This window comes from Petromyzon marinus, chromosome 77 (assembly GCF_048934315.1).
Source record: "Petromyzon marinus isolate PM22_M1 ecotype Great Lakes invasive population chromosome 77, UKy_Petmar_22M1.pri1.0, whole genome shotgun sequence".
In the NCBI taxonomy this organism is placed as follows: domain Eukaryota; kingdom Metazoa; phylum Chordata; class Hyperoartia; order Petromyzontiformes; family Petromyzontidae; genus Petromyzon; species Petromyzon marinus.
Genome location: NC_133743.1, coordinates 3,298,947 through 3,313,019, shown reverse-complemented (window position 1 = coordinate 3,313,019; position 14,073 = coordinate 3,298,947). Strand labels below are relative to the sequence as shown.

The following is a 14,073-nucleotide window of genomic DNA, read 5'->3' as shown; positions in this document are numbered from 1 at the left end:
CACACGGTGACACACACACACACACAGTGACACACACACACACAGTGACACACACACACACACGGTGACACACACACACACACACGGTGACACACACACACACACACAGTGACACACACACACACACACGGTGACACACACACACACGGTGACACACACACACACAGTGACACACACACACAGTGACACACACACACACGTGCACGGTGACACACACACACACACACGGTGACACACACACACACGGTGACACACACACACAGTGACACACACACACGGTGACACACACACACGGTGACACACACACACACGGTGACACACACACACACGGTGACACACACACACAGTGACACACACACACACACGGTGACACACACACACACACACAGTGACACACACACACACACACGGTGACACACACACAGTGACACACACACAGTGACACACACACACACAGTGACACACACACACACAGTGACACACACACACGGTGACACACACACACGGTGACACACACACACACAGTGACACACACACACGGTGACACACACACACAGTGACACACACACACACAGTGACACACACACACACAGTGACACACACACACGGTGACACACACACACACAGTGACACACACACACGGTGACACACACACACACACAGTGACACACACACACACACAGTGACACACACACGGTGACACACACACACACACACGGTGACACACACACACACAGTGACACACACACACACACGGTGACACACACACACACACACGCTGACACACACACACACACAGTGACACACACACACACAGTGACACACACACACGGTGACACACACACACACGGTGACACACACACACGGTGACACACACACACACAATGACACACACACACAGTGACACACACACACACACAGTGACACACACACACACAGTGACACACACACACACACGGTGACACACACACACACGGTGACACACACACACACACACGGTGACACACACACACACACAGTGACACACACACACACGGTGACACACACACACACACACGGTGACACACACACACACACACGGTGACACACACACACGGTGACACACACACACACAATGACACACACACACACAGTGACACACACACACACAGTGACACACACACACACAGTGACACACACACACAGTGACACACACACACGCACACACGGTGACACACACACACACGGTGACACACACACACACGGTGACACACACACACAGTGACACACACACACACGGTGACACACACACACACACGGTGACACACACACACACGGTGACACACACACACACACGGTGACACACACACACACGGTGACACACACACACGGTGACACACACACACGGTGACACACACACACACACACGGTGACACACACACACACACACACGGTGACACACACACACACACACGGTGACACACACACACACACGGTGACACACACACACACACGGTGACACACACACACACACAGTGACACACACACACACAGTGACACACACACACACAGTGACACACACACACACAGTGACACACACACACACAGTGACACACACACACACACACGGTGACACACACACACACACGTGCACGGTGACACACACACACACGGTGACACACACACACACACAGTGACACACACACACACGTGCACGGTGACACACACACGTGCACGGTGACACACACACACACACGGTGACACACACACACACGTGCACGGTGACACACACACACACACGTGCACGGTGACACACACACACACACGGTGACACACACACACACACACACACGGTGACACACACACACACACGGTGACACACACACACACGTGCATGGTGACACACACACGTGCACGGTGACACACACACACACACGGTGACACACACACACACGGTGACACACACACACACACGGTGACACACACACAGTGACACACACACACACACACAGTGACACACACACAGTGACACACACACACACACACACGTGCACGGTGACACACACACACACACGGTGACACACACACACACACACGGTGACACACACACAGTGACACACACACACACACACAGTGACACACACACAGTGACACACACACACACACAGTGACACACACACACACACAGTGACACACACACACACGGTGACACACACACACACGGTGACACACACACACACACACGGTGACACACACACACACACGGTGACACACACACACACATGTGCACGGTGACACACACACACACGTGCACGGTGACACACACACACACACGGTGACACACACACACACACGGTGACACACACACACACACACACGGTGACACACACACACACACACAGTGACACACACACACACAGTGACACACACACACACAGTGACACACACACACACACAGTGACACACACACACACACACAGTGACACACACACACACACACGTGCACGGTGACACACACACAGTGACACACACACACACGGTGACACACACACACACACGGTGACACACACACACACACGTGCACGGTGACACACACACACACACGTGCACGGTGACACACACACACACACGTGCACGGTGACACACACACACACGGTGACACACACACACACACGGTGACACACACACACACGGTGACACACACACACACACGGTGACACACACACACGGTGACACACGCAGGCACACACACACGTGCACGGTGACACACACACACACGGTGACACACACACACACGGTGACACACACACACACACGTGCACGGTGACACACACACACACACGGTGACACACACACACACGTGCACGGTGACACACACACACACGTGCACGGTGACACACACACGCACGTGCACGGTGACACACACACACACACGTGCACGGTGACACACACACACACGTGCACGGTGACACACACACACACGGTGACACACACACGCACGTGCACGGTGACACACACACACACGTGCACGGTGACACACACACACACGTTGCACGGTGACACACACACACACACGGTGACACACGCAGGCACACACACACACGTGCACGGTGACACACACACACACGCACGTGCACGGTGACACACACACACACACACACGTGCACGGTGACACACACACACACACGGTGACACACACACACACACGGTGACACACACACACACGCACGTGCACGGTGACACACACACACACACACACGTGCACGGTGACACACACACACGTGCACGGTGACACACACACACACACGTGCACGGTGACACACACACACACACGTGCACGGTGACACACACACACACACGTGCACGGTGACACACGCAGGCACACACACACACACGGTGACACACGCAGGCACACACACACGGTGACACACGCAGGCACACACACACACACACGCAGTCACGCGGAGTAGTGGTGGAAGTTGGTTTAGTGCAGCAGCAGTGAGAACCCAAGCAAGAGAGACACACACACACTCAGACACGCACTCAAGACACGTACACGCACACACACTCAGACACGCACACTCATCAGACACGTACACACACACTCAGAAACGTACACACACACACACAGACACACACAAACACACCGGAACACACAGACATGCGCACACACACACACGCAGACAGGCACACACACGTACACACACACGTACACACACACTCACAAACATCCACAGCCACACAGAGACTCACGTAATTGACACACCGCCACAAGCATGAACACACATTTAGCCACGTGCCATTAACACACACGCACACTGCCACGTGCATTAACACACTGCCACGTGCATTAACACACTGCCACGTGCATTAACACACGCACACTGCCACGTGCATTAACACACTGCCACGTGCATTAACACACGCACACTGCCACGTGCATTAACACACTGCCACGTGCATTAACACACGCACACTGCCACGTGCATTAACACACTGCCACGTGCATTAACACACGCACACTGCCACGTGCATTAACACACTACCACGTGCATTAACACACGCACACTGCCACGTGCATTAACACACGCACACTGCCACGTGCATTAACACACACACACTGCCACGTGCATTAACACACTGCCACGTGCATTAACACACTGCCACGTGCATTAACACACTGCCACGTGCATTAACACACGCACACTGCCACGTGCATTAACACACGCACACTGCCACGTGCATTAACACACTGCCACGTGCATTAACACACTGCCACGTGCATTAACACACACACACTGCCACGTGCATTAACACACGCGCACACACACAAGCTCACTGCACTTTCCTTACCTTCTTCCTCTAGAGAAACACACAAGATACATTATTTAGCGTCACCAACACACACACACACGTACACACAAAGACTCCACTCCCCCCCCCCGTATAGCCTGAACAGACTGCTGGAGCAAGTACACACACACACGCACGTACACACGCACGTACACACGTACGCACGGACGTACACACACACACACGTACGCACGGACGTACACACACACACACGTACGCACGGACGTATACACACACACACGTACGCACGGACGTACACACACACGGACGTACACACACACACGGACGTACACACACGCACGTACACACACCCACATACACACACGGACACACACACACGGACACACACACGCACGTACACACACACACGAACACACCCCCGATGAGCACGGTTGTACTGTGCGATAGAAGTTCAACACACACACGCACACACACGCACGTAGACACACGCACAGACACGCACACAAAGACCCCCACGCGTACAGCCTTAACAGACTGTAGGGGCAAGTGACTAACAAAGACAAAGATCCCCCATATAGCCTTAACAGACTGTAGGGGCAAGTGCTGTTAGCGAGCAGCTATGAAGGCCGAAACGGTACACGAGGGGGTGGGTGGCCAGCACCACGCCCGACCGCCTTTGTCTCCCTAGTGGCGATGTTTACTACACACCGCACCAGGTATTAATTTGAGGCCGAGTCGACCTAGGGGAGGCCCGGGACCGGTTCAGATAATCGTCACCGGTGTTGGCCGCGAGCGGGAATCGAACCCGGGTCGCCAGGTTCATAGCGCGGCATAGCGCTAACCGCTGCACCACCACTCCCCACCAGTGCACACGTAGACACACGTACATAGACACACACGTACGTAGACACACGTACGTAGACACACACGTACGTAGACACACGTACGTAGACACACACGTACGTAGACACACGTACGTAGACAGACGTACGTAGACACACACGTGCGTAAACACACACGTACGTAGACACACACGTACGTAGACACACACGTACGTAGACACACGTACGTAGACACACGTACGTAGACACACGTGTACGTAGACACACGTGTACGTAGACACACGTGTACGTAGACACACACGTACGTAGACACACGTACGTAGACACACGTACGTAGACACACACACGTAGACACACACACACGTAGACACACACACACGTAGACACACACGTACGTAGACACACACGTACGTAGACACACGTACGTAGACACACGTGCGTAGACACACGTGCGTAGACACACGTGCGTAGACACACACGCGTAGACACACACGTACGTAGACACACACGTACGTAGACACACATGTACGTAGACACACACGTACGTAGACACACGTACGTAGACACACGTACGTAGACACACGTACGTAGACACACGTACGTAGACACACGTACGTAGACACACGTGCGTAGACACACGTACGTAGACACACGTACGTAGACACACACGTACGTAGACACACACGTACGCAGACACACGTGTACGTAGACACACGTACGTAGACACACACGTACATAGACACACGTAGACACACGTACGTAGACACACGTACATAGACACACGTGCGTAGACACACACGTACGTAGACACACGTGCGTAGACACACACGTACGTAGACACACACGTACGTAGACACACACGTACGTAGACACACGTACGTAGACACACGTACGTAGACACGTACATAGACACACGTACGTAGACACACGTACGTAGACACGTACGTAGACACACGTACGTAGAGACACGTACGTAGACACACACGTACGTAGACACACACGTACGTAGACACACGTACGTAGACACACACGTACGTAGACACACACGTACGTAGACACACACGTACGTAGACACACACGTACGTAGACACACGTACGTAGACACACGTGTACGTAGACACACGTACGTAAACACACACGTACGTAGACACACGTGTACGTAGACACACGTACGTAGACACACGTACGTAGACACACACGTACGTAGACACACGTACGTAGACACACACGTACGTAGACACACGTACGTAGACACACGTACGTAGACACACACACGTAGACACACACGTACGTAGACACACACGTACATAGACACACGTGCGTAGACACACGTACGTAGACACACACGTACGTAGACACACACGTACATAGACACACGTAGACACACGTAGACACACGTGTACGTAGACACACGTAGACACACGTAGACACACGTAGACACACACGTAGACACACGTAGACACACGTACGTAGACACACGTACGTAGAGACACACGCGTACGTAGACACAAAATCGAACCACGGGGGGCGAAATCAAAGCGTGGATCGTGATTGCGGGGGTCGTGTCGGTGGCTGTGAGCTGGGAATCCAACTCGAGTCTGTGCTGGGTTCGTAACACAGCGTAGCGCTAACCGCTGCACCACCGCTCGCCCCACATACGCCAAGGCACACAAACTCCACTGCTGGATGAAGATCAACGCGGTGGTGGTGGTGGTGGTGGCGGCGGTGATTGTGTCTGTCTCTCAGTGTAATTCCCAGCATGCACCTCTCATCACAAGACAAGAGGACGGACCGAATCGGTATTTATACTGGAGGGATTCAATGGGCTCTTGTTCACGGATGTACACACAGAGACACGCAGGCAGAGACACAGACAGAGACACAGACAGAGACACAGAGACACACACAGAGACACAGACAGAGACACAGACAGAGACACAGAGACACACACAGACAGTCAGCCCCTCACCTGCTTGAGACAGACACAGACAGAGACACACACACACACACAGACACAGACAGAGACACACACACAGACACAGACAGAGACACACACACAGACACAGACAGAGACACACACAGACACACACACACACAGACACACACACACAGACACACACACACACAGAGACACACACACACACACAGAGACACACACAGACACACACACACACACAGACACACACACACACACAGACACACACACACACACAGACACACACACACACACACAGACACACACACACACAGACACACACACACACACACAGACACACACACAGACAGTCACACACACAGACAGTCACACACACACACAGACACACACACAGACAGTCACACACACAGACACACACACACAGACACACACACACAGTCACACACACACACACAGACACACACACACACAGACACACACACACACAGACAGTCAGCCCCTCACCTGCTTGAGACACACACACACAGACACACACACACACACAGACAGTCACACACACACACAGTCACACACACACACAGTCACACACACAGACACACACACACAGACACACACACACACAGTCACACACACAGACACACACACACACACAGTCACACACACACACAGACACACACACACACACAGACACACACACACAGTCACACACACACACAGACACACACACACACAGACACACACACTACACTACACACTACACCACACACACACACACAGACACACACACACACAGACACACACACACAGTCACACACACACTACACACACACACACAGTCACACACACACACACAGACACACTACACTACACACACACAGACACACACAGACACACACACACAGACACACTACACACTACACTACACACACACAGTCACACACACACACTACACTATACACTACACTATACACTACACTACACACACAGACACACTACACTACACTACACACTACACTACACACTACACTACACACAGACACACACACACACTACACACACACACACATACACACACATACACACACACACTACACAGACACACACACACTACACTACACACACACAGACACACACAGTCACACACACACACACAGTCACACACACACTACACACACAGACACTACACTACACACTACACTACACACTACACTACACACTACACTACACACTACACTACACACTACACTATACACTACACTATACACTACACTATACACTACACTACACACTACACACACACTACACTACACACTACACACACACTACACACACACTACACTACACACTACACTACACACTACACTACACTACACACTACACTACACACTACACTACACACTACACTACACACTACACTATACACACTACACTACACACTACACTATACACACTACACTACACACACACTACACTACACACACACTACACACACACTACACTACACACTACACTACACTACACACACTACACACTACACTACACTACACACTACACTACACACACACTGTCACACACTACACTACTATACACTACACTACACACTACACTACACACTACACTACACTATACACTACACTACACACTACACTACACACAGTCAGTCAGCCCCTTACCTGCTTGAGACCGCGGTTTTTGATGTTCAGTTTCTTTCCGTTGACGAAGTCAAAAAGTTTTCCGTACTCCTCACTACGGGCGAGACACGGGGGAGACACGGGGGAGACACGGGGGAGACACGGGGGAGACGTGGGGAGACACGGGGGAGACACGGGGGAGACGTAGGGAGACACGGGGGAGACACGGGGGAGACACGGGGGAGACACGATGGAGACACGGGGGAGACACGGGGGAGACACGGGGGAGACGTGGGGAGACACGGGGGAGACACGGGGGAGACACGGGGGAGACACGGGGGACACGGGGGAGACACGATGGAGACACGGGGGAGACACGGGGGAGACACGGGGGAGACACGGGGAGACACGGGGGAGACACGGGGGAGACACGGGGGAGACATGGGAGGAGGGGAGACACGGGGGAGACACGGGGGAGACACGGGAGGAGGGGAGACACGAGGGAGACATGATGGAGACACGAGGGAGACACGGGGGAGACACGGGGGAGACACGGGGGAGACACGGGGAGACACGGGGGAGACACGGGGGAGACACGGGGGAGACACGGGAGGAGGGGAGACACGAGGGAGACACGGGGGAGACACGGGGGAGACACGGGGAGACACGGGGGAGACACGGGGGAGACACGGGGGAGACATGGGAGGAGGGGAGACACGGGGGAGACACGGGGGAGACACGGGAGGAGGGGAGACACGAGGGAGACATGATGGAGACACGAGGGAGACACGGGGGAGACACGGGGGAGACACGGGGGAGACACGGGGAGACACGGGGGAGACACGGGGGAGACACGGGGGAGACACGGGAGGAGGGGAGACACGAGGGAGACACGGGGGAGACACGGGGGAGACACGGGGGAGACACGGGGAGACACGGGGGAGACACGGGGGAGACACGGGGGAGACATGGGAGGAGGGGAGACACGGGGGAGACACGGGGGAGACACGGGAGGAGGGGAGACACGAGGGAGACATGATGGAGACACGAGGGAGACACGGGGGAGACACGGGGGAGACACGGGGAGACACGGGGGAGACACGGGGGAGACACGGGGGAGACACGGGGGAGACACGGGAGGAGGGGAGACACGAGGGAGACACGGGGGAGACACGGGGGAGACACGGGGAGACACGGGGGAGACACGGGGGAGACACGGGGGAGACACGGGAGGAGGGGAGACACGGGGGAGACACGGGGGAGACACGGGGGAGACACACAGAGACACGGGGGAGACACGGGGGAGACACGGGGGAGACACGGGGGAGACACGATGGAGACACGGGGGAGACACGGGGGGGACACGGGGGAGACACGGGAGGAGGGGAGACACACAGAGACACGATGGAGACACGATGGAGACACGGGGGAGACACGGGGGAGACACACAGAGAGAAGTTACAAAACAAAGTAAATTTTGCTGTGTAGGAACCTCCTGGTGGTTACCACACCAGCACACAGGGGATTATTATTATTGTTGTTGTTGTTGTGTCCGTCCGTCTTGCATTCAAACATGGGTGGGGAGGGGCTGGGTGGGGAGGGGCTGGGTGGGGTGGGAGGGGCTGGGTGGGGGGTGGGAGGGGAGGGGCTGGGTGGGGTGGGAGGGGCTGGGTGTGGGGGAGGGGCTGGGTGGGGGGTGGGAGGGGAGGGGCTGGGTGTGAGGGAGGGGCTGGGTGGGGGGGAGGGGCTGGGTGGGGGGTGGGAGGGGAGGGGCTGGGTGTGGGGGAGGGGCTGCTCACGCCAGGCCTGTGGCCCGCCCTCACAGTGGGGGGGGGGACATCTCGTGCTGAACGCAACAACATGACCATGACCACCATCATCACCACCACCACCACCATCACCACTACCACCATGACCATCACTACCACCATCACCACCACCATCATCACTACCACCATGACCATCACTACCACCATCACCACCATCACCACCATCACCATCATCACCACCACCATCACCATGACCACCACCACCATCACCATCACCACCACCATCACCATCACCACCATCACCACCATCACCATCACCACCACCACCATCACCACCATCACCACCATCACCACCATCACCACCACCATCACCACCACCATCACCACCACCACCATCACCACCACCACCACCACCATCACCACCACCATCACCACCACCACCACCATCACCACCACCACCATCACCACCACCACCATCACCACCACCATCACCACCACCACCACCATCACTACCACCATCACTACCACCATCACCACCATCACCACCATCACCACCATCACCACCACCATCACCACCATCACCACCAGCACCACCACCACCATCACCACCACCATCACCACCATCACCACCACCACCACCACCATCACCACCACCACCATCACCACCACCACCATCACCACCACCATCACCACCATCACCACCATCACCACCACCATCACCACCATCACCACCAGCACCACCAGCACCACCAGCACCACCATCACCACCACCATCACCACCACCACCACCATCACCACCACCATCACCATCACCACCACCATCACCACTACCACCACCATCACCACCACCACCACCATCACCATCACCACCACCACCACCACCATCACCATCACCACTACCACCATCACCACCACCATCACCACCACCACCACCATCACCATCACCACCACCATCACCACTACCACCATCACCACCACCATCACCACCACCACCACCATCACCACCATCACCACCACCATCACCACCATCACCACCATCACCACCATCACCACCATCACCACCACCATCACCACCATCACCACCACCATCACCACCAGCACCAGCACCACCACCAGCACCACCACCAGCACCACCACCACCAGCACCACCACCACCAGCACCACCACCATCACCACCACCATCACCATCACCACCACCATCACCACCACCATCACCACCACCACCACCATCACCATCACCACCACCATCACCACTACCACCACCATCACCACCACCACCACCATCACCATCACCACCACCACCACCACCATCACCACTACCACCATCACCACCACCATCACCACCACCATCACCATCACCACCACCATCACCACTACCACCATCACCACCACCATCACCACCACCATCACCACCACCACCACCATCACCACCATCACCACCATCACCACCATCACCACCATCACCACCACCATCACCACCATCACCACCACCATCACCACCAGCACCAGCACCACCACCAGCACCACCACCAGCACCACCACCACCAGCACCACCACCACCAGCACCACCACGTGATGCTGCTGGTGGTGGTGGTGACCCCGTTGTTGTTGTTGTTGATGTTGATGAACCTGACCATCGACCCAGCCACCCAAACGCGTCACTCCCAGCAGCCTCCTCCCTCCCGCAGGATGAACGTGCTCCTTTCAGGTAGCCTTAACAGACGGGAGGAGGGAGCTTCCTCCCTCTCCTACCTCACCACAGCCCTCACCACAGCCCTCACCACCACGGCCCTCACCACCACGGCCCTCACCACCACGGCCCTCACCACGGCCCTCACCACCACGGCCCTCACCACCACGGCCCTCACCACCACGGCCCTCACCACGGCCCTCACCACGGCCCTCACCACCACGGCCCTCACCACCACAGCCCTCACCACGGCCCTCACCACCACGGCCCTCACCACCACGGCCCTCACCACGGCCCTCACCACGGCCCTCACCACCACGGCCCTCACCACGGCCCTCACCACGGCCCTCACCACGGCCCTCACCACCACGGCCCTCACCACCACGGCCCTCACCACGGCCCTCACCACGGCCCTCACCACCACGGCCCTCACCACGGCCCTCACCACCACGGCCCTCACCACAGCCCTCACCACCACGGCCCTCACCACCACGGCCCTCACCACCACGGCCCTCACCACGGCCCTCACCACCACGGCCCTCACCACGGCCCTCGCCAAAGACAAAGCTTCCCAAATGTAGCCTGTAACAACAGACTGCAGGGGCAAGTGCTGTTAGCAGCAGCAGGGCCGCCTATGAAGGGGGTGGGTGGCCAGCAAACCACGCCCGGCCGCCTTTGTATCCCCGGTGGCGATGTTCGCTACCCACAGCCGCACCAGGTACTCATTTGAGGCCGAGTCGACCTAGGGGAGGCCCGGGACCGGTTCAGATGATCGTCACCGGTGGCGTTGGCCGTGAGCGGGAATCGAACTCCGTTCGCCAGGTTCATAGCGTAGCGAAGCGCTAACCACTACACTACCGCTACACCACACTCACCACTCACACCACACCACTCACACCACACCACTCACACCACACCACTCACACCACACCACACTCACCACACACCGCTCACCACACACCGCTCACCACACACCGCTCACCACACACCGCTCACCACACACCGCTCACCACACACCGCTCCCCACACTCACACCACTCACCACACACCACTCACCACGCTCACCACGCTCACCACGCTCACCACGCTCACCGCTCCCTCACCGCTCGATGCTGCTGAAGGTGTAGACGTGGCCCTGACGCGTCTCCACCTCAAAGTCGAACGAACGGGTGGTGGTGTTGCCGCGAGCGAAGTTGACGCTGGAGATCTCGTCAAAGCGCACGTGTATCGGTGGCTTGTGGACGTAGATGAAGCCTCTCTCCAGCGGGTACAGAAAGCCCGAGCTCGCCTTGTACGAGCACGTGATGCAGCTCGAACCCGCGTGTCTGTGAGTCATTCATAGACACGGTGGTACACGCACGGACAGACAGACAGGCAGACACACACACAGGCAGTGTACACACACACACAGACAGACAGAGTCTCACAGACAGGCAGTGTACACACAGCGGGGTACAGAAAGCACCGGCTAGCCTTGTACAAGCACGTGATGCAGCCAGACCACGTGTGTCTGTGAGTCATTCATAGACACGGTGGTACACACACGGACAGACAGTCTCACAGACAGGCACACACACACACAGACAGGCAGTGTACACACAGCGGGGTACAGAAAGCCCGAGCTAGCCTTGTACGAACATGTGTGTGTTTGTGTGTGTCTGTGTGCGTGTCTGTGTGCGTGTCTGTGCGCGTGTCTCTGTGTGTGAGTGTCTCTGTGTGTGAGTGTCTCTGTGTGTGAGTGTCTCTGCGTGTCTCCGTTTGTCTCTGTGCGAGTGTCTCTGTGCGAGTGTCTCTGTGCGAGTGTCTCTGTGTGTGAGGGTCTCTGTGCGTGAGTGTCTCTGTGCGTGAGTGTCTCTGTGCGTGGGTGTCTCTGTGTGTGAGTGTCTCTGTGTGTGAGTGTCTCTGTGTGCGA

At 56.2% G+C, this 14,073-nt stretch overlaps 1 protein-coding gene across 5 annotated transcripts in view; it reads right to left on the bottom strand.

Moving 5' to 3' along the window:
* SSRP1 (structure specific recognition protein 1) overlaps nt 1–14,073 on the bottom strand; it is an 82,272-nt gene that overhangs the window by 28,737 nt on the left and 39,462 nt on the right. For all 5 annotated transcript variants that reach the window (XM_076056689.1, XM_076056691.1, XM_076056690.1 and 2 more), the window contains 2 exons: nt 13,265–13,486; nt 8,745–8,817 (listed from right to left, as the gene is read on the bottom strand). In XM_076056689.1, the coding sequence (XP_075912804.1) occupies nt 8,745–8,817; nt 13,265–13,486 (295 nt within the window). The remainder of the gene's footprint in view (nt 1–8,744; nt 8,818–13,264; nt 13,487–14,073) is intronic.